A 22214-nucleotide genomic window follows, 5' to 3' on the forward strand; every position below is an offset into this window, starting at 1 on the left:
TGATAGCAGTTTACATCAGTCAACACAGAACAGTTATAAAACTTTCAGAATAAACTATATGAATGTGTCAAAATCAGATTTTTGTTCCCCACACAGCAGCACAGTACCAAAGACAGGGTTTTATATTGTGTATAAAATAGGAGATTAAAATTTTTGTGCTGTATGTAATCTTTTCTCAGAAAACATACAGGAACCATGTAATAAATCACAGACCATCATTACTTAGCTCTATGCTGTATATATTTATACAAATAAACAGTTTAAAACAAAACATGGTAAAGAAAATTTGTTTCACTATTACATCTTTTCACCTGTATTTCAAATATTTTATTAAGCTATATATTAAATTTTAAGTGTAATGATGTCCACACCATATAGATATTCAGACAGAGGATGAAAAGGTAATACAGGTGTATGTATGTTTGTATGAGACTTGCATTTTTGATAATTCTGTAATCTCCCTTCGCAGCCTTTAAATACATAAAAAATGCAAATAACATGATAAATTAAAACTTAAATACAAATAAAACAGAAATAAATTACTCCATGTTAACAAAAAGCAAATATGCTTCTAGAACAGTTATTGGCGTTCTTTGTAACGCCTGTACTTGATGTAGTACACAGCTTGAGAGTGGCAAGCCGAAGAAACGTCCCTCGAGCCGCTTGCTTCGTTTCAGATCCCCTACGATACAGTTCATTAAGGTCTTACCACAGTTTGTATTGCCATAAACTGAAGTGTTACATTATGAAACAATAAATAGCACCTTTCATATCAGCCACTCTCAAGTTATGAATACTGGTAAATCAAAACCAACACAAAGCCACAGGAAACGTGATAGAGCTGTAGACTAATAAAAGTATACATACATAAAAAAAGATTTTGATAGTTCAGGCACACAAATAAACCCTATAATATTTATTTCATACTTCATTCCATGCTTTCATGAGCACAACACTGCTGAAAATTCATCATTAGTTTACAATGATGGAAGATAGGCAATTGAGATTAAGAAAAACTATCGATACAGAAAAATCGAAGTGAACGAACCCCACAACAGAGCTTCAGCTGACTGGCACTAACATTTCCAGGAGCATTTCATGTCAAAGCAGATGGGATCTCAATTTTGAACTACAATTTTCTTCTACATGATATTCACTTAACCAAGTTATTAATAAATATACAGTGTAGCAATCACTGTATGCAAATTATTTATCATTATGGTTACTACAGTCACAAATCAAACGGCATTGCAGTTTATGATCCAATGGGAACATAACCATTATAAAGATACTTTTACACAAATATATTAAATTAAAAAATTGCTAGGCAATTATATTTTTAACTCTTTTGAAATGGATACTCCCATTTTAACTTGTACTTGATAATAATTAAATACTAAAATGAAACATACCTTAGCAAGCAAGTGAACTCCACCAGACTCGACCAACATTTAAAAGACATTGATATTTACAGTTAATTTAAGTACGTTATCATGTGGGGTCATTACAATAAATAAAGGGGGGAAAAATCCAAATTTTTGTTACAAGGCAGTAAAAAGAGAACTAAAATACTGTGGAGTATGTACAGTCTACCTTAATGAAACACACACTTTGTGACCTGCTGTTTCTAATCTCTTGAATTATGGTCCAAACCATTCTCCCTCCTATTTCCACCAAGCATCTTGCACAAAACACTACTGATTATTTATTATTTAGTCATTCAATGGATACAATACTGCAACCACCTAACCTAACTTTCCACATGGCAAGCAGTGAGAGGAGATTGAGACATGACGCTACACTGCAGGATATATAGTGGAGATATGGCCTTCTTCATCCCACACTTTTCTTTCTTCAGGTTACGAAAGTTTGTCGCATATCCTACACAGGCATCTGGCCGCCTATCAAATTACATGGAATAAAGTTTTTGCAACTACAGATATTATGCATGTACTTCTTCATCATGACTGCTTTTGCTTTAACTTATAAAACTGAACAACTGTGTCTGCCCTTCTCCCACTATTAATGTATGAAATCAAACTTCTCTTGAAACAACTTGTTCAAATTGACTATAGTTATTGACAACGTAAGAGAAGCTTCACAAATGGTTGATTTTTGCAACATGCAAATGAGCAACTTGTATTGCCAACTACTGCAGTGATTGTCTAACTGTCATAACTAGAAGAACCATGATCGTGACCGGGGCTCGGTGGTGTACTAGGATTGCTGCTGTTATTGGACGCTATCGAATGCCGCGGACTGCCACCACTCACACACTGGTCCTGAAACAACAAATGAGGAAAGAGGATTGCTTCAATAATGGGTCTTCAGGACTTTTTCGTTTTTAGAGAAATCGGCCCACAAGCCGATCATTACTACTTCTGCATAGTCCAGGCTGCTGTGGAGAATTTTCTGACAGCTTATGAACCTTTTTCAATGTCTGGTAGGACTCCTTGAACTGGGGATTGGCCCATCATAAAGCCTGTATGTATCCAGGACAGCGCACTATTAAATGATGCAGATACACCTCCATGTCTTGAGTGGGATTCAAACCTTTGTTCCCAATGTATGAACAGCCAAAACCCACACCACAGACTGCGTGGCCACTGTGACTAGCAGCTCCACCTTAATAATATGTCAAACACCCACACTCCCTACTACTGCTTCAAATGTTTGAAGTTCTTGATCAGGTAACATTTAATTCAAGGAACAAGAAATCCGTTGTATACTAACTCACAGTGGTCACAAATTGGAAATCACCTCATTTACCAGTCTTACTGCCTGAGCGTCAGTTCACGTGCATGGTTCCTTATACCAGTAGCTACGTTGGAGGTATCCACGTTACATACTCAGAGTTGCCTTGCAAAGAAACTATTTGTTTCACAAATAATAAAGAAAAACTGCTACTCACCTTACATACTTCATGTAATGATGGCACACTGCCCAAATTCAAGGAAGGATGGTGATGAGATCCTGAAGTTTCAGAGTCTACTGGTGGACCATCTGGAGATCTTGGGAGTGAAGGAGGAGTGACAGCGGGTCGAGAGGGGGCAGCTGAACGACGTTGAGATGCAGACCCTAAAATAAAGTGTGCATACAATGCAATATAAAATTAGCTTCTTCCCTTAGCATCATTGCTTCATGGCTGTGCTGCGAGTCCGTTGTAACTGAAACATCTCTTGTTGCGTATCGAATTCACTCGTAATAAATGTTTCATAATTATTACAACACAAATCCATCTTAAATTTGAAGTCACTATAACATATGCAAAAAAATAATGGATTTATAAAGATAAATAGTGTGTTCATAAATTTTCACAATTCTTTTGATTGCAATGTAATACCTTAATTAGTTTCTTTAAATATTGCCATTTTAACTAAAGGAGCAACAGAAATAAAAAAAATTAATTGCAACTACGTAATTGTGTACAGGACATTTAAACTTAGCCTGTCAGTACTTACTGTACCATTACTCAGTGTGTCTTCAAGGGGCTTAGATTCAATAAGAACTTCTACTGGACACACCGAGTGTCAAGTGCAATCTGCACTGGCTCTTTGCACAGATACAGCAACATACCATTGTGCCCTGAATAGCCTTGCGAGGTGCGCTGCACATGCCCAGACATCCGGCGCTGCTCAGAGTGTGAGGGGTGCCGTGGTGGAGGATGAGCCATTTTGGTCGGATGAAACATCTAGAATAAAGGATTTTGCAGGCAATCTGACACACTTCAAGTTTCTTCAGTCTCATAAATATAATTACTGTTGCAATTCACACAGGCAATTACTGGCAAATTACAAGTTCAAATCTTCAGTACTGGACACAACATTTCTTGCTGTTATCCATTACATTAATAGTTTGCAATTCATTATAAACGGAACAACAGAAATAAATATACTGAGGAACTCTGTGGAAAATGCTTACAGATCTAGTCAGCAAACACAGAGATCTTCACCAAACAAGCAAGTAGCTTTTGAATGATTTTTGTTTCAAAAAGATGTGCATTAACCCTCACTCCATTACAAGCAGAACAGTTCCACTGCACAGAAGATATTGCGCATTATAGATGGAACAGTTCCACAGCAGTGCAGTGTTCTGCAATAAAGATCTCTGATGTCAGTCAATACACTGAACATTGTACTAAAATGTGTGGTGACAAAATGTTGTGTCTAGACACAGCTACAAAACCATGGCTCTTAGACGCACTCGTATATTAATGAATTGTTTTGCTTACAGCGTCAAAATATCATACAAGATACATTCTGGCCTTGATAATTGTCATCTAGAATTGCGAACATGTAACAAAAATGCATTCTGAGCTGGCATCATAGCAGATATATGTTACTTATTGCTTTAATTGTTAAAATATTAACCTTAAACATAAGATTAAAGTCAAATATTTAGCATCTTGCTTCACAATTGGGAGATTTAGGTTCAAATCTTTGCCAGGAGACAGAATATCCTGACTGAGATTTACGGTTTTCTTCTGTCCCTCCAGGCAAATGTTATAAAGTACCATAATTATGCCACTACCATTTCCTTCTATATCATGTCTAGTTTATTAATCCCATCATTTGATGATATATTGTCTGAGCTGCCAGCATTATTTAATAAACCACAAATAAATACAAATATTTGGTTTGTGATGATGAAGAATGTCTTAGGATGCAATCAAATTGTTCATTTGTCTGGATTAAGTAGTCATAAATTCCAGGATACTGAGGGATGGAATGCAGAGATACGTATCAGAACGAGACGTAGCAGCAAAAGTTAACCTTGAAACAAAACTGTTGGAAGAACAGAATGGAGCATTCAGTATATACAGGTGGGAATGACCACAGTGTTTAAGCTTTAATTCCTTCTTACACCACAAAGAAACAAAACTGAGATTCATGTATAAACTTTCAATATACATAAGCAAAAATTGACATGTTTGTTCTTAGCATTTTGATAAATAAGCATACACCCACATTTATGAACTATGTAGGACTGAAGTCATTCTGATGCATTGTTAATATGGGAATGAGGCGTCAAATACCGCACATAAACATTACAAATGATTACAAGTCAAACCACACATGCGACTGCTGCAATGACTTACCAGATCCAGACATCCGCCTCTAAATCATTTTCTCTTCTACCCCACTTATCTGTGATTCCCATTTTCTTGAAACTCGTATTTAAATGGAAATTCATATATAATTTTAAACTACAGCTTTGCCTTGACAACTCTATCAGTTATTTACTCCACAAAGATTTATTGTAAGCGATTTTAACCTCTAAGTACGTGAAAAACCTTCCCATTATTTGTTACTCAGTATTGTGGTGGCCAGGTTTGCCCGTACGCAAATCAGCCAATATTTCTTCAGTCTCTAACTATCAACTAACTAAAGATAGATATCAGTCGTGAGATGAATACAATTCCACATTTACTAGAGGTTACATGGTCTGTCCTATCACACAAAGAGCATTCTTCACAGTTTCTGAAGGATAAACCACCACAGCTTTGGATTATTCTTTCCAGATATACTCAGAAAAGACAAAATCACCAACAGCAAGTACCAATATGCAATCACATCTTGCAATGATTTTATACAGCTGCGGACCTGTGGAGTGAGAACGTGCCCCCCCCCCCCCCCCCCCAACCCCACAGTGATATCAGCATGCTGTGTGACTAGCTTCTGGTAACTTCTCAGCTAAACTGGAAACAACTAGGAACAGTGACATCATCAACACTATACTAGGAACATCTCGGCTAGTGTCACATATGTTCTGGAAATTACGGGAATATGCCAGCACTGTCTCGGACAAGGTCAGTTTCTGTTAAGTTGTTAGAATAGCAAGTGGCGTGCCAGTGAAGGAGCTTTGTGGATGAGACAAAGATGGAGAACAGCGCTATGAACTGTGTGACTGCAGGCAGTGAAGAGGTGAACAAACCAAACGACAAGAAGAATTACTGTGAGAGACAATTATTTTAAATGTTATTACTTTGGTCAGAAATGCAGTAACAAAGCTGTGTAGTCTGGGAGGAATTTAACAATGTTTCAGAGGTCCTTGCAACCTCCATCAAAAGGGCACCTGCCTCTAAAATGTTGGTAAACTACTACACGGTGCTACGACCCAGAAGACGGCCAGCCATTTTTGGACTCACCGCCATGAAAACCTAAAGCTTTAGAAAGCACAATTAACTGTAATAGAGAGTTTAATAAATCCATCATCTAAAGAAGGTACCACTGTGTAATCACTGATGCAAGTTACAGTACATAATTAGGATGGTCATTTTTGTACAGCCAGGTCATGGAAACATGGAGTTATGGTTGTATATGGAACACAATGCAACACGCAACACATGGTTAGTGTTATAAAATACAATGTTATCTGGAAGGCGAGTTAGTTATTCTTTTCATGTAATTATTTGTGAGGCTGGTTTCTGAAAGGACAAACAGCCTTAGGAAGCAACGCATGCTGCCTGCACGTGTCTGTCGTCTCTCGGTTATTTTTAACGACACGGCTGATTTTCATCAAACTCAGTACATGGTCATGCCACCAAATGTCACTCCAACACCACATTTTAAATCCCTACCTTGAATAATTCCAACATGGCAGCCATACAAAATGTTGATGTGGGAGTAACATTATCCTCACTCAATGTAAGATCCTGAAAATTTTTATAACATAACTCTTAGAAGTATGCAAATTTACTAACATATTCTTTTATTAAATTAGAAAATAATCAGTTTTTTATTTAACGATGAAACCTGATCAGTGGAAGATTATAACATATATATATATAAATTTTGCAATAAATATTTTTAACGTGATAAGAATTATGAATACAGACACAGCTGACACTTTCAGATTGTCTCCAAAACAAGTGGAAACGAGGCTTAACTATGTCCTCCCCTATCCACAAGATTCATCTGCACCTTTGTAACAAATGATTTTGTTTCATCTTGCATTCTTTGCGTAATAAGCTTAAAATAAGCACATAATGGAGAGATCATGCCTATACAGTTCTGTCTACATGTTTCATCTCTGAAACTACTAAACAATTTTAAATTAAATATTTTGTTACAGTGTAAACTAAGTGTTACCAGGCGGAATTAATTCTGCTACGGGTCCAATGCAAATCATCAGGTTCTGTCAAACCAACCTGGTAACCAGCAGCAACAGAGGTATAGTAAAATACAGAAGTATAAAGGTACACATCGTTAAATTCAGGTATACACAATGCAGGATTCCACAAACTTAGCAGGTACCACTGTATCCTACTGTACCACTACCGGTCCTGCACCCCATGTTGGTTTGAGAGAACCTTTACTTTGCATGAAGCTATTTAATAAAACAATTTCTGATTCTGTGCAATGTTATAGCTGTAGTGCAATCAGTTTTGTCTGCAATAAACGAACAACATGGCTGGCGAGGCATGCAAACACCAAATAACACATCTGGAAAAATGTATACCGTATTTACATAAATATAAGCAACATCTGACTTTTAAGAACAAAATAAAAATACATCTCATTTATTAGTAGCACTAAAATTTCTAAGTTGATTATTCCTGAAGTATCAGTCAGATTTAAAATATATTTAAATTCAACAGACACTGGCTTTAGCAATTTCATGACAGCCAATGACACAAAGTGTACCGTGCTGGTCTTGTGAAAATCCAGTTACGAGCATAATCACACAATATCCAAGGGCGATGACCATTAAAACACGAGAGAGAGAGAGAGAGAGAGAGAGAGAGAGAGAGAGAGAGAGAGAACAGTGAATGAATGAAAGACGGGACATGCACAGACCTCCACTATTACTCATCGAAACAGTACTGATACATGTGACAAACCACTGAACTACAGCTCGTGTTTGTTATCAGAGCAAAGAGTGACTGAAGATTTTTGTCCCTTGCATCAGTACAGACACAGCTGTTCCCTGCGGATAATTCTGTGCACCCTCTCTAACCAGTTGTCAGCCAAAGTTGAACCGTTCCGACAGTTTTTATCTCTACCCCATTCGAGACAATGCTTTGCTCTACTGCTGAAACGGATGATGACATGACCTTCCAAACAGAGTCATTTACCCCCCCCCCCTTTCATTCATGTAATTTCACTGAACCAACCGTCTATAAAGAAATTGTTTAAAAATTTAGTATTATTTAAATATACGCATTGTTTCTCTGACAGAACGCATAATGCAACAACTCCTAATCAGCCGCCATACAGATCATTTTGACTACAAGAATGGATGTCAATGTCAGCCTTCTGAGACGATGGTATTGAAACTTCAGATTCTGTAACAACAAGGAATTTCTTGAACACCTCAATTTACTGCTCAGCAAATACCGAGCAGTAAAACTACCACATTTAAGCTACAATTGATAAAACTGCTTATTTAAATTTTTACAACTGAACTTTACACCTTGGGCATTTAAATGGGGGATAACAGAAAAATACTCAAAAGAAAAATGGTGATGGGCACTTACACTTCCGGTAAAGATCGTAACACGAGGACTAGATTGACGAGGTCTCAGTTTTATCCAATTCACTTTTGAAGCATTACTTGGTCCTTTCAGGAGCATTCCAGACTAAGCACTGTAAAAAAGGTCCCTAAGTGGTTCTCTATCTGCAAATTTCACCGATCACAATGCCACCGATGTTTCATATGAAAAGTTGTGCAGTTAAATGAAACTAAAAGAGCATGTTCACATCAACCGCAATATCCTCCCCACTTACCCTTTGCTGTTGAGCGCTCTGCAGTTGCTGAGGACTGGCTAAGCTTTGGTCTGCAGTCTCTACTGTAGTTGGAAGATCTAGGAGGCGCTGGATTTGAATACCATCTCCCGGGCCCATGTGACTTATGTGGTTGAAATTAGATGGCGCAGAAATCATTTTGGATCTTCGGTCAGTTCTACAACAAAAAGAGTAATACATTTATTGCACTTTATGAAAATTACTGTACTCACAGCTTTTGGAACACAAAAATTACAAAGGCATGAAATGGAATACTTTAAAAAAATATGCAGATTTTTATAAGACACTAACCTGGAGCTGTAAGCAAAAAAATTCTGGAATTAAAAAAAGAAACAACGTATCAAAAGCAACGTCTTTGAATTCATGTCAGACCTTGCCCACCAACAGATCTTACTGCACGTTGAGACACACTGACATTTGTTATCATGCTTCTGACACATACTGACTTCTGCGTTTAAGTCGCTATGTGTGGCAGCAGTGGAATTACAAGCTCTGACTTTCAGAAACTTACATCACACAGCTTCTTTGATGCCAATTCCACTTAAGATTACTGACCAAGAAGGATTTCAGTTATGGCAACCAATGACATAATTGGTGACATTAAGGGTGTCAGTAAGAACTCAGAACCATCAGAGGTCTTCAGTATGAAGGAGGGACATATCCAAGTTTCTACACTCTAAAGAAGCAACTTCAGGGCAATAATGTATTGCATATCCAAAACAGATTGGAAGTTCACTAACAAGAACATACGTGGTTAAATATTCATTATAGGCAATTAAACATATGGAAAGGTCCAAAATGGCCCCAAACTATAAAACAGCAAATAGCTGAGCTGTTCCACTATTCACCATGTAGGCATTTGGGAGGAGAGCATTACCGTGTCAATGGTTATGATTATTTAAGTATAAGCATGACAGACATCATCTATTACATTAGGAGTTTATGTGTCTCTAAAATAACTGGTTTTTTCTTAAAACTGTCAGACTTTTACTGTAACGACAGCTCACTGTTATCATGTAGTATGTCAGGTAAAGAAGCAATGAACTCACGCCCTGGCCGCTCGATGGCCTTCCCTGAGAGAGAATCTGCGTCGAGGTCGGGGGACCGGGCGACCGGAGGCATCGCACTGCGTCACGTTAATCAATTCACCTGAAAGAATCACAGGAGTCTGTTATGTAATCTATGCTAGACAGTTCGAATATTTTTACAGAACTGAAAAGCCACAAGACTCAAAATCATTATTGAATAAACAAGGCACACAAATATGGTATTATATTTAGTTTTATGATGATAACCACAGAAAAGTAACGTTCTTCTTACAAACTCAGTTTTGCATAGGAATAATTTTTGCAATGAGGCTGACACTACTTCACACTTACGTTGGTGAACGTTGCTAAGATAGATGATATGTGGCATATCGTTGATAATGCACATACTGAGAGTTCCTGTGCTATTTAAAGGCTTGGCCCTTTTCACATTTATTGTCTGAACCCATTCGCCTGAGGCACAGTTAAACACATCCACATGTGTCTCACTGTAGACTAGTAAATGACCATCACAGAAACCTGCAACATTCACAGCAGTAAGTTAGCGACATTTCTAATAACTTGCAATGAAGTTTCAATTAAATGCCCTCATTCACAACCTGTGGCCCAAAAGTGAAAAAGTTTTTGAAAGGTACAGAATCAATCATAATTTACACAATTCATAACAAAATGGAAGACTAAGGAAAGAGGAATTTACAGCAGAAGGGAAATACTACACTGTTGCGAGACGGAACAACGAAAAATTCATAAGAGGAACATATTACGTAACTCAACTAACTTATTTTGATAGCTGTAAGACAGTCTCTTTGTTTAAATTCAGCCAGTACTGACAGTCAGTACAGTCACTCACACCCGACTCATTGTATGAATAACGCTTCTAAACATATTGTCATACTGAAGCAGTAACTATGGAGGTCTGTTTACCAGCACCAAATTTTTTGAACATACTGTATATTATTAAGCCACAAAAGAACAGACAACTTCCTTCTGCCTGCAAATCATTTCGTTACCACAGTGACGTGATTAACTAACACAGGTAGAATTCAGTAGATTTTCCTGTCATGACAGTACTGTATAATCAAATTGTGATAATTTTTAGTGATTAGTGATGTTACATAGAAGCAAAGTTGTGTGATCTGCTGTCAAACGCTTGTACTAGACCCATAATAACTACTTAAAATACTGAAATCAATTAAATTAAATTAAATTAAATTCTAGCAACTTACTGACTGCCTGGGGGATAGCAGGATACATGATCTCACGATCACGAGACTTTCTGCCCTGAGCATCCACGTACACGCCCAATGTTTGAAACACTAATAGAAATTCCCCTCGTGACAGCTCTATTGCACGCATGGCATCCACTGCACTATATGCAAGGAAACTGAGTAACTGATTATCAGGATGCACCAGAGCTAGAAGAAAAATGAGAACATAAAACACAGTACTATGATGGGAAAACTTTTTGCATCTCACTTTGTTGGACTGAGCTGGAAAAGACAATGGCTAGGAAACTTAAGTGAAATCTGAAAAACAGGTCTAATTTCATGTGTGTGGAAAATGAAACAAAGATTATGAAAACATAGTGTGAAGACTTCCCAGTCAATCAACCCCATCAGTATGGAATCAGTTTCCAGTGTTTCGGAGACTGTCTCTGCCCAAATCATCAGGGCTTGATGACATCACATACAGACATGACTGATAACCTGACTTCTCTGTATTCAGTCAACTTGAAAGCTTCAAATCTGATCATAATTCCATTTGTAAGCCAATCCAAACTGTTCAAAATTATTTGTATTTAAAAGGAAGTAATGTGGAGTTTAGGTATTTCACAAAAATGTAAAACTGCAGTTCTGTGACTAAATTTTAAAACGCTCTGAACACATGAAGCAGAAAGTACGACAAATAATAAGAGAAAGTAAAGGAATATTCAAGGCATGTAATTATATTTGCTGAAGAAAAATAATCACAACTGTGCAAAGCACAACTTGTCAACACTAAAATAATGCTATACAAATAAAAGTCAGGTTTCAGGCTATCACAACAGCGAACATGAAGATGAGTGTCTTCTGGGACGATAAACCGTGTACTCTAGTAGTCATCGCCCTGATGATGGAGACAGCGAGTACCTCTGGAACTTCAGTCAATTTCAATGAGACAACGTGGTGCATCATCGCAGAAGGCAGTAAATCTTCATTCTGCTTTCAGAAAAGTTGGATGATTTAACCAATTCGAAACAATTTAATAGAAAAAGAACGTAACATACAAACGTAAGAGTATAAAGACTCATTATTTTATCTGAAGAGCAAACTGATGACAGAAATTACATGACATAAATGGGAGGGTATGTATGAATACAATTGGATATTTTAACCAAAAGAAAGCAACTTCTATAACTAAGGTTGCAATTAAAAGGATCTTATTGGTGAATGTACATAGTGACCGATGAACATGCAGATAAAGATGAGGTACTAATAAGAGGCAGATATATACATGGGAGGTATTACATGACAGACTGCTCAAAGGAATAAGTTTTGAAAAGAGCCGAAGAAACACCTGAAGATGGCACAAAATGCTGGAATTTGTGACTGCTGAACGCTACTACACTGGACTGAAAATGCTTAATAGTTCTAATGAAGTAAAACCGCTGCAAAGTTCCGCAGTACTTACATAGTGGATGCTGGTCCCCCATGATGCTATACACGCTGAAACCGGACTGGTACCCGACACACAGCCTGCCCTCACTTAGGATGTTAAGAGTCTGAGCTTGAGTCGGCAGCATCACCTCCCTTAGCCTCTTGTGCCGAGTCTTGGTACGAGTGACCTCGTAGATTATCACCTGGGAAGTGTTCTGTTCACAGCAAGCAGCATACAGTTACATCGCCATCGTGCACGGTATCCCACAACAATATTAATTTCTTTTGCAGTCTCTGCATCATAATGTCAACTTATGCATAATAATTTATCATCATAACAATTTATGTGAGATCCAGCTTAATATTATGCTTAAATTTCCAAAAGAGTTTCCATCCCTTGAGGTTACCCATCAATAATTTTACACGTATCTCTTGCTTCCCCATGCATACCTGTCTTTTAATAGCCACACACAGGCAAAAGACAAGTTGAGCGGCCCGCCTCATTACTCCAGTTGCAAATGTGATGCACCCCTTAGTCTCAGCAACTTTGATCCATTCAACATCGTCACCATCCAGTGCCCGCACGGGAATCAAGCGCACGTGTCTCTGTTTTCCTGACAATACAACCATCAACTGTTCTTCAACTACATATTCCAGTTGGTAGACCTTCTTACCCTCTCCCACACGGGCTATCTCTGCAACAAAATACCAAAATTATTTGAAATAAATGCATATTCTTATGTAAACATTTAGTATCACACCTTCCTACCATAAAACATATGTGAAGCCACGTAATAGATAGGCAACGTAATACAGTCACTCAACATTCAATACTATTGCTACTGATGTTGGCAAGATGATCAACTTCTGAAAGAATAAACAAATCTGGTAACACAAACTGCTAATAAAACCATGTTGTTTTTGCTTTCCTACCTGACGCCGTGAAGAATTATTTTGTCCTTGTGCACGTGTACTGCCGCAGAATTAAAATAGTAATCATACTCAAATGAACCTCAAGAATTCGATAACTGGAATTATTGTGTTACATACACGAAACAAACATTTAATAGCCAAAACATCAACTCAATTGTAAACACTAAAGAGAATTAAACATGAGTATTTCTATAGAAACAGTAGACTTACAGTTAGAAGAAATCACTAATTAAAGTTTTAAATTGAGTTAGTTTTCAATCTCCATACTCCTACTCCAAGAATGCCAGTGATAAATTTCCTGCATTTAAGATGTTCCTCAGTTACAAGTACAAATTCACAGTAAGAGGAACAGTTACTATACACAGTGAGCCACCTTCAAAATGATTCAGAAAATACAAACCTGCGAATTAGAAACATTTAAACAGTTCTGTGTCATTTCTTATAGTGAAGACCAGTGTAAATGTAAAATGATCACCCTATATATAAAAAAAAAAATTCAGACGTGCGCGCGCAAAGCGTACGAGAGGCGCATGAACTATTTTAAAATCTACTGCCTTGCTATGGTTCATGGATGTAACCATTGAAATTACAACAAAAAGATTAAGGTGGATCTTCCTACATAAGATACAAGAGATATTTGGCTAGAAACTTTTGTGGGAAAATACGAAACGTCTGATGCACGACCACCGAAGTTCAGAACCGAACGCCTTGCCAAATTATGAACGGGTGGTGTTCACTGTTCCACAATGCTGTAAGTGGCACACAACTTTTAATGTAACTTACCACTGCGATCCAGATCTAAACAGAACAATCCTTCCTCAGTTCCAATGACTAGTCGATCAGGATCTACAATAGCCCCTGACATAGCATTCTTGATCAATGCCAACGTATTGTCCAATAATTCCTTAGCCCTAAATACCTGCGATAATAAGACAAAAGCAATTACAAATTACACTATACTCGTTGCTAGTTCACCTACCGGAAATCTCAATTTACACTACCTCCACAAAAACACGTACAAATTCAAACATGGAAAATCATCAAAATTACAGCAGTTTAAAGTCTGTCTTCTTTGCCTCTCATCTAAATAATAATATTTACATGTTCAGATACAATATACTTCAATGCACTAACCGTCCTATTAGGCAGATTATTGCGTTTTAGAATCCTGTGAAGTTCGCTGAGGGCAACGACCCACTTCGTTTTCTCACTTTCAGTGTCCGCCAACATTAACGTGTGATTCTTTAACCCCGGTGGCTCCATTAACGAAGTCGTTATCTGAGACAAAAATCACGTATTTATCATTACCATCATTACACAAATACCGAGATTACATATATAACTTATTCTACATAAAACGAATAAAATTAAAATAACGCTTGTGCTAGTCTGCAATAACATTTTCACTTTTGTGACAACACAGAAAAATGATGAAATGGCAATGGCAAATTGCAAACTGCTATATAAAAAAGAGATCGAGGATGTATAAAAGTCTTGGGAGCAACCGAACCATGGCCCCTAATACATGCTACTTCATTCTTTATATAGCTCTGACCACATTTAGAGATATTCAAAATGGTAAATTACAGGGCATCAAAACCAGTCTCTTACAGTGCTTAGGAATAAAAAAAAATACTACTTACTTTTGTCACTGGCAGAAAAGTTTTGTGGTGAGTTTTTCATCCCATCATAACATTGTAAATCATATTTAAAAAGTGGATATAAAGGTGTATTTTATTTAAATAAATAACAATTACTTCCTACAGAATTTCAAATGCAATATACATCCAGTTTTTATCTGTGACTAATTTGGGTTATGTTGCAATGTGTTATCCCATTATAATTACAGTAAAATTATTCAAATATATATTTATTATTATCTCGGGACTTTTGATGAATGTGGCATTATTCTCGCGTGACTAGAATGCAATGTGTCCCCAAGCAGTGAGAGGAATGGCTTATGTACAAGCAGAGGCAAAGTGAAGAGATAATTTGACGAATCTGGGTTATGTAGCCATTTACCAATATTTTCATGTGTGTATACCACGAACTTTCACACAAATTTTATTTACAGTTCCTTAATTCTAGTTACAAAATGAGTCCCATTATGCTACAATAATTATTTTATAACTGATATATTGTCAGGTTATGAAATCTAATTCTACCATCTGTGCAAAATCTACTTCTGTAACTCTTAATGTTCTAATGGTGGACCGAGACTGGTATCAGCCCCTTCTATTGGAACCAACAGAATTGTTACCTTCCCCTGAGGGTGGGAGCAGAGCCAGCTCCTGAAATGGACTACGCTTGTTTTAGAAAACTGAATGACAGATTAAGTCCAGAAAAACAGCAAAACTGAATCTATTTCTCTCTTTGATTAAATATTTTTTGATCATACTAAATTGAGTACAACATATAATTTGTTAGGAAAATGCTAACCTGTCATAGATCTGATAATTATCAGGCTGACAGTGACTTAATGGCGTAAATCATAAAACGAGCAGTACCACATGGCCTACTCAACACAAAACATCATGAGACACAGGAATGTACGAACATCAATTGTAGCCGCTTGACTCACCCTGAATATGCATGGAATATCCTTTTTCGTTGCATGAATCACATCAGAGTCTCTCACGGAACTCACGGTAAATTCTTCGTCCCGCATATCGAGGACTTGCGAAACGTACACTGATGGCAGTGCATTACGGTCGGGGGATATATCGTACAAGAAAAGTTTGAAGTCACACACCACAACAAACTGACGCACCCATCCTTTCTTGACACCACCTGTCTTGGGCACTTTCACATAACCTTCATACGCTGTGCCAATACCTCGCGTGGGATCAATGCCAAGTGGTCGCTTTGCTGTAAGCACCAATTACGCCAACATATGAAACAGCTGCTTAATAATAACTGAGAATCATAAGAGAGTACCTATGACTACCTATTTGTTCTAAGACACAAGTTTTTAGGAACATTAACCACCTTTTAAGAATTGAAGACTTTTTCTGAAGAGTAAGTGTTAAAATGAAACATATTTTGTTCTTTACAGTTCCTTCTGATGCGCCATTAAGAATACAGAGACACTGAATATCTATAATTATATTAACTGCTATCTCATTGTGCGTATTAACAGAAACAAAAGTGTCGTTCAGCTACAACTAGCGACTTAATGGCAAACTTTCATCATCTAAGTTGTTTCATACAGATTCACAGCGTGAGAAAAAGGTGATATTGCACACAGATGTTCTGTAGCTCCCACCACAGGAGATTTTCACTCAGTGAGGTCAATTTATTACTGTTCTTCCATTCTGATATTTAATGTGACGTATTATACTGATTTTTAACAGATTCTACTATAACACAACTTTAGCAGTATAATTCTTCAATATGATGCATATTCAGCTATTGATAAGAAAACATTTGTTGTAGAAAACCAAATGCCACCAAAATTAAGGGGGGGGGGGGAATTCTGTTGTTCTTGTCCTACGTTATTACAAATAAATAAAAAACAGAAAAGAGAAACTCAGTTCAGAACAACCACACCTGAAATGCTGATGGCACACCTCCTTAAATCAAGGAAGGATTGATATATAAGAAACATACGCAATCAGCAGTCAAGACATGTCTCAATATTCTTGAGCACCACTTACGATATATTCCTCAATAACTATGCAATTCCTATGTGCTATTTCTAGAGATTCTGTATTCAATAAACTTTATTTCAGTTTCAGAAATATATGCTTCATGGCTAAAAAATAAATGTTTTTCAAAACAGAAAAGTTAAAACTCCACAGTAAGTTACACGGTGAATACGTACTTTGATCCGAGGGCACAGGACATATTGCCGGGACTTTCTCACAGCAACCAATATGGCAGGCAAAACCACACACTTCGCAAACGATACCTTGACGAGTGAGGCCGACCATCAGTGATGTACAGTGACTGCACTTGGTAGGGGAGGAGAATGTTCTGACAAGAAACTGGTGAGATTTTGGTTTGGGGGGCAGATGGGGGGGTTTGTTGTGCAGGTCGAGTCCATGTGGAGAAGCGGGGTCCTGTAAAACCACAGTTCATAATTGCATGACGTAAAAGTGCATATGCTCTCAACCAGCCGTGTACAAACGGTTGACAATAGAAGAGAAAAAGAAGAAAATGCTCACTGCACTGGTGCACTAACGATTCGACGTTAATCATCTGACGGAGGAAGAAGGAAGTATGGCAACCTGTAAAGGAATTGGATTCCTGATGTGCGAGGATGTTAATGAAATCCTTCACATAAACACTGTGAAGTACAGAATGTTAGGCTTAAAATCTGAACATTACTATAATAACATCTGAAACAGATTCATCCATTCCTATCATTAGATAGTTCACTCAATTTCATTTTTATGACAAAAGGCATGACATTTGTATGCAACATTATCAATTCAGTTTTTATCAACTCTGCTAACATTCTGCTTTCACGTTAAAGTGCAGCTGGCCAGACTTTAAAGCAAGGCAAAGGTGATGTCACAATGAAAATAAACAAAATTTAGATATGAGGTTCTAACGGTGGTGAATGTATTGACTGATATTGGTCTTCTGGGTTGTATCACTGACTTTTAGGTGAATACCAGTGTTTTGGAAGAACACGCTGCCTTCAACTTAACAGGTTCATGCAAACCAATGGTATCTGCCTACAAGTTCACACGATATTATAACCCAAAAGAAAGAGACAGAGTTCAACCTTACTACATTACGTATGTACAGTAGTTTCTTTCAGATGTTCTTCCGTGAAAAAACAAAGAGTTAGTTTGCTTCCAAGTCCCCTACAGAACAAAATTCCTTAACTGCCTATCATATGCAGTCTCCTTTAACATAAATATCAAACACAAGAACACAGGACAATTAATAACACATATTAGTGGGTAAAGGAGCCAGGGTAGCTCAGTCAGTATAGTGACTGACTACGGACTGGACGACCAGGGTTTGAACCCCGACAGGAGCAGAGGATTTTTCCTCTAGCCTCTGCATCCAGACCAGAGTCCTTTCCCAAGGGTAAAGTGCAATAGAGGGTGACAGAGACACTTTTAACATGCATTATTTGCAGTCACTTCTAATTTTAAAATCATGTCGCTTCTGACGACTGCCTTCATCTTTATTGAAATCTTGCCCCTGGCATATTGTAGTGTGAATCAACATATGCTACTTGTAAATTCTAATAAATTCAGCTTTACAGAATGTTCAATTAAGCAATGGGTGCTCTTCTTTACCTCTCAATAATTTCAGAATATACAGTAATTGCTAGGGTAAGACTTCCCTACCAGTTCCACACCTCAGCAAAAGACAGGTTTTCTGTTAGCTACATGCTCTGGCTGCTTTATTCACAGGTGGCCACTCAACACGAGGCAAAACAAGCCCCAGAGCCATTCCTGTGAAGAGACGAATTCCAACTGTCTGCTCAGATTTGAATCTCAGCCACCTCAAATACCTTAGCTAGCATGACTCATGAAGAATATTAAAGAAATTAAATGGAATTCTTTCAGTATAGTAACACTTACTATGCTAAGTTCTGATAAATTGGATTTACTACTCGCTACAGATGGAGCTCTGTTGTCTTCCACATCGCCTTCCTCACTTTCAACAGATCCGTGCTGACGATTTGAAGACTCGATGAGGAACTTGTCTAAATATGACATCTGAGATGAGGGTCGTTCCAAAACTGAAACTATATTTTAGAGGAAAAAAAGAATGTAAGCATGAGTAATGCAAATATACATAAAATTATGAAGACTGTCACACATACACACATTCATAACTTGGTTACGAGTCAAGACTGTCTTTTACCAATAATGTTTGATCATAACAATTTCCAAGCCTGGTTTCACACATAAGATGTTAAAAACAGCATCTCAACTTAATGCAACATGAACTCATAATTTATATTTGCTGTGAGAATAAACTTAAAATTAGTATTTAACTACCTATAAACCTTAATTGTTGTGAATACAGTGTTGAAAACAAATTGAAACGACACTATCATGTGCTAGGGCAGTAAGAGAGAAACAGAGAAAGAGCGTAAGACAAGAATTACTTTCCTATTTCCTTATTACAAAAGATAGATTTCACATTACACATACAGTGTGCACATGAACAGCAGTCAACTGCGTTCCGTTTTACGGATACCAACACAATTTTCTGACACTCCACACATTTTTAGATGAGTTAGTCTTGTAAATGACATAGTTACTTGATTCAGCAATGTTTCTCGGTGCACATTCTTATTCATGCCATGCCTAGTCACTGCAGCAAGTGCCTTATGAAATGAAGAAAAATTAAGTAGGATTTGAGGTTTTCGTGGCGGTGAGCTGGAAGATGACTGTCTTCCGGATTTTTGCACGATGAAGTCTGGTAGAAGTTTACTGAAATTCCACAGGTCCTTGCCCTGAAAGGACCTCTGAAATGACAGTAAACTTCTACCAGACTACATGGCACAACCCAGAAGACAACCATATTCAAAAGAAAAATTACTTAAAGATTTTAAAGTATCTTATATCACATTACAAGCAGCAATTACAAATGTAGTAGGGAGATCACCAACAATACTGGAAATGTTTGAAATATCTATAAACTATTGGGACTAAATTCATAAATTTATAATCTCCACATCAAACAGGAAATGTGTTTGAAGACAGAGTATGTCTGTTATTGTACCTTCAATCTTCTCTGGATATCAACAACAATTTGAAATGTTAAAAATCTAAATTTACAGGAATAAGGAGCATGGAAATTAAATTTCACATACTATAAAGAAATATAAGGCAAAAATAATGTCCTGTTATTTTGTGTATATTTATAAAATCAACTGAGTTCCTAAGATGGTTCTTCACCTTTAACACTTGGTTCCAAGTAACACTGTAATTCCTTAAAGTTTACTTATACTGGGTATCCCCCCCCCCCCCAACACCACTTATGCTTTTACAGAACCTGAGGGTTCATTACTGTATTCAAAACATCCTGCCAATGGCCCCTATCAAGTAACAGAATAAATATATAACCATTACAAACTGTAATCATAAAAATATATTTTATGATTTATATTAATACACCTATTAAACAGATTTCTCACTTCATCAATTTGTAGCAACTTCATTGATAAAATGTGATTATCTGCAAGCTGGTTATACTTTCGTGGACTAACAATTGTTTTTTAAAATGGAGGAACCCCAAATACTGAAGTAATGTCTATAAGCACAGAAGCCATTTCAAGTCTTTTGTGGCAGAATGCATTAACAGTTCACACCAGGGCCATGTAGCCTTAATGTCTTATGAAATCACTCTTGCATGACTTTAGGAATTTATTATTCACTGTGCACAAAACATCTGCGTCTTTCCTACAGATCTGCAACACGTTCTTAAAAGAACATGATGACAAAACCACTCGGTGTACGGCTGGGTTCAGTAACATTGTGCATCACCAGCATAAAGGTAATTTCCAGTTAATCTCTCAGTATCAGAAACCAAGGGTTCTCACGATGAAGATATTGACTGTTGTCAACTAGCATTTACCTTGAAAATGGATGTGATACGTTCCTCTAAAACACTGGTAACCACATACAAAACTACATGGCACCAGAACCTACAAGACCACAACTGAAAATCTCTGTATATTATTTTTACAAATATTGATTATTTTTATAGATACTCAAAGATAAAGATTTTGATTCAAAAACGGCTACTCTACTTTCGAATTTCCACTGCACATAAATGTATTACCACAAAAATTTATGAATACAGTAATCTAATTTCCTATCTATTGTGTTAACCTCGTGGCCATCAACCTAAAATCCGTGAAGATTTTGTTAATGGCTCAATGCAGATTGATATGCACTGAAACAGAGGTTGACTACAAGTGATTGTTCTGCATGTGTCAATGAATCAATGTACATGAGTGGAGTTTACTATCTTACATGCATGGTCCAGAAGGGTATGCTATGAGATAGCTCGACTCCAAGAAACACTATAGGATAATCACAATAGTGATCTGATCCAAACAGGAAACAATAACACACCTCTACTACAGGTGTGAATACAAGCCAACCAAGTGCAGCTGTACTATGGCATGGCGGGTCAAAGCTGTGGTGTTGGCACGTGAAAAAAATCAGTCGTTCTGTTGCAATAAAATCAGTGGCCGAGTGACACCGAAGAAAGTTCAACAGACCCAAAACATAAGAGAGGCAATGAGGTGGATGAACGTGATCTTTCTGATTTAAAAAAATCGCAACCGGCATCAAACACTATAATAATGAACCATATTCGAACAGAGAGGAGGCCTTGCAAAATTACAGTCAAGGAGTAAAGAACATGGACGTTGTTTTCTGAACCGAAGGTTCAGCGAACAACGTGAATGGAACTGTAGGCACTTCTGAGCTGTTCTAGACACAGACAGGACTTAGATGTGCTATGCAGTGTAAATGGGAGTGAGGCTCTCAACAAGGATAGATGGAGAAATTTACATTCTGAAAGTTACACTAAGATCCTACTACAATGTAAGAAAAAATGTCATTCCAGATACATCACTGCAATAAAACAGGCTCTGGTCAATAGATCAGTTTCTGCGGTTCTTGAATAATGAAAGCACCAACCGAGCTACCTTCATTTGAAGAAATATCATTCATTTCTGTAAAAGAAGTTTAAATTTCCTACCACAATATCCCCTTTGTATACACACACCAATTACTGTAAAATACAGTAACTTACTTACTTCTTTATTAGTAAAAAACATTCATACTCGCAATATATTCAGTTTTAATCTCATTTGTTAAACAAAATGCACTTACAAAGCTTGAATCTGCCTCATCATGAAA

At 37.2% G+C, this 22214-nt stretch overlaps 1 protein-coding gene across 8 annotated transcripts in view; it reads right to left on the reverse strand.

Annotated features, from left to right (window-relative positions):
- Positions 1-218: 218 nt before the first annotated feature.
- Positions 219-22214, reverse strand: part of gek (serine/threonine-protein kinase gek) — a 44247-nt gene continuing 22251 nt past the window's right edge. For 6 of the 8 annotated variants that reach the window (XM_022071635.2, XM_022071636.2, XM_022071637.2 and 3 more), the window contains exons 19-33: positions 18909-19075; positions 17186-17423; positions 15944-16230; positions 14497-14640; positions 14146-14281; positions 12880-13124; positions 12464-12644; positions 11020-11208; positions 10127-10312; positions 9797-9896; positions 8730-8904; positions 6581-6655; positions 3577-3691; positions 2912-3078; positions 219-2282 (exon numbers count right to left, since the gene is read on the reverse strand). In XM_022071635.2, coding sequence (XP_021927327.2) covers positions 2166-2282; positions 2912-3078; positions 3577-3691; positions 6581-6655; positions 8730-8904; positions 9797-9896; positions 10127-10312; positions 11020-11208; positions 12464-12644; positions 12880-13124; positions 14146-14281; positions 14497-14640; positions 15944-16230; positions 17186-17423; positions 18909-19075 — 2522 coding nt within the window. In that variant the 3' untranslated portion in view covers positions 219-2165. The remainder of the gene's footprint in view (positions 2283-2911; positions 3079-3576; positions 3692-6580; positions 6656-8729; positions 8905-9796; positions 9897-10126; positions 10313-11019; positions 11209-12463; positions 12645-12879; positions 13125-14145; positions 14282-14496; positions 14641-15943; positions 16231-17185; positions 17424-18908; positions 19076-22214) is intronic. The other 2 variants (XM_087360901.1, XM_022071640.2) reach the window with 1 other exon arrangement.

The sequence above is a fragment of the Zootermopsis nevadensis genome, unplaced genomic scaffold (genome assembly GCF_977971745.1).
Source record: "Zootermopsis nevadensis isolate Lab colony 2312 unplaced genomic scaffold, Znev_1.0 Znev_ptg000050l, whole genome shotgun sequence".
Classification (NCBI taxonomy): domain Eukaryota; kingdom Metazoa; phylum Arthropoda; class Insecta; order Blattodea; family Termopsidae; genus Zootermopsis; species Zootermopsis nevadensis.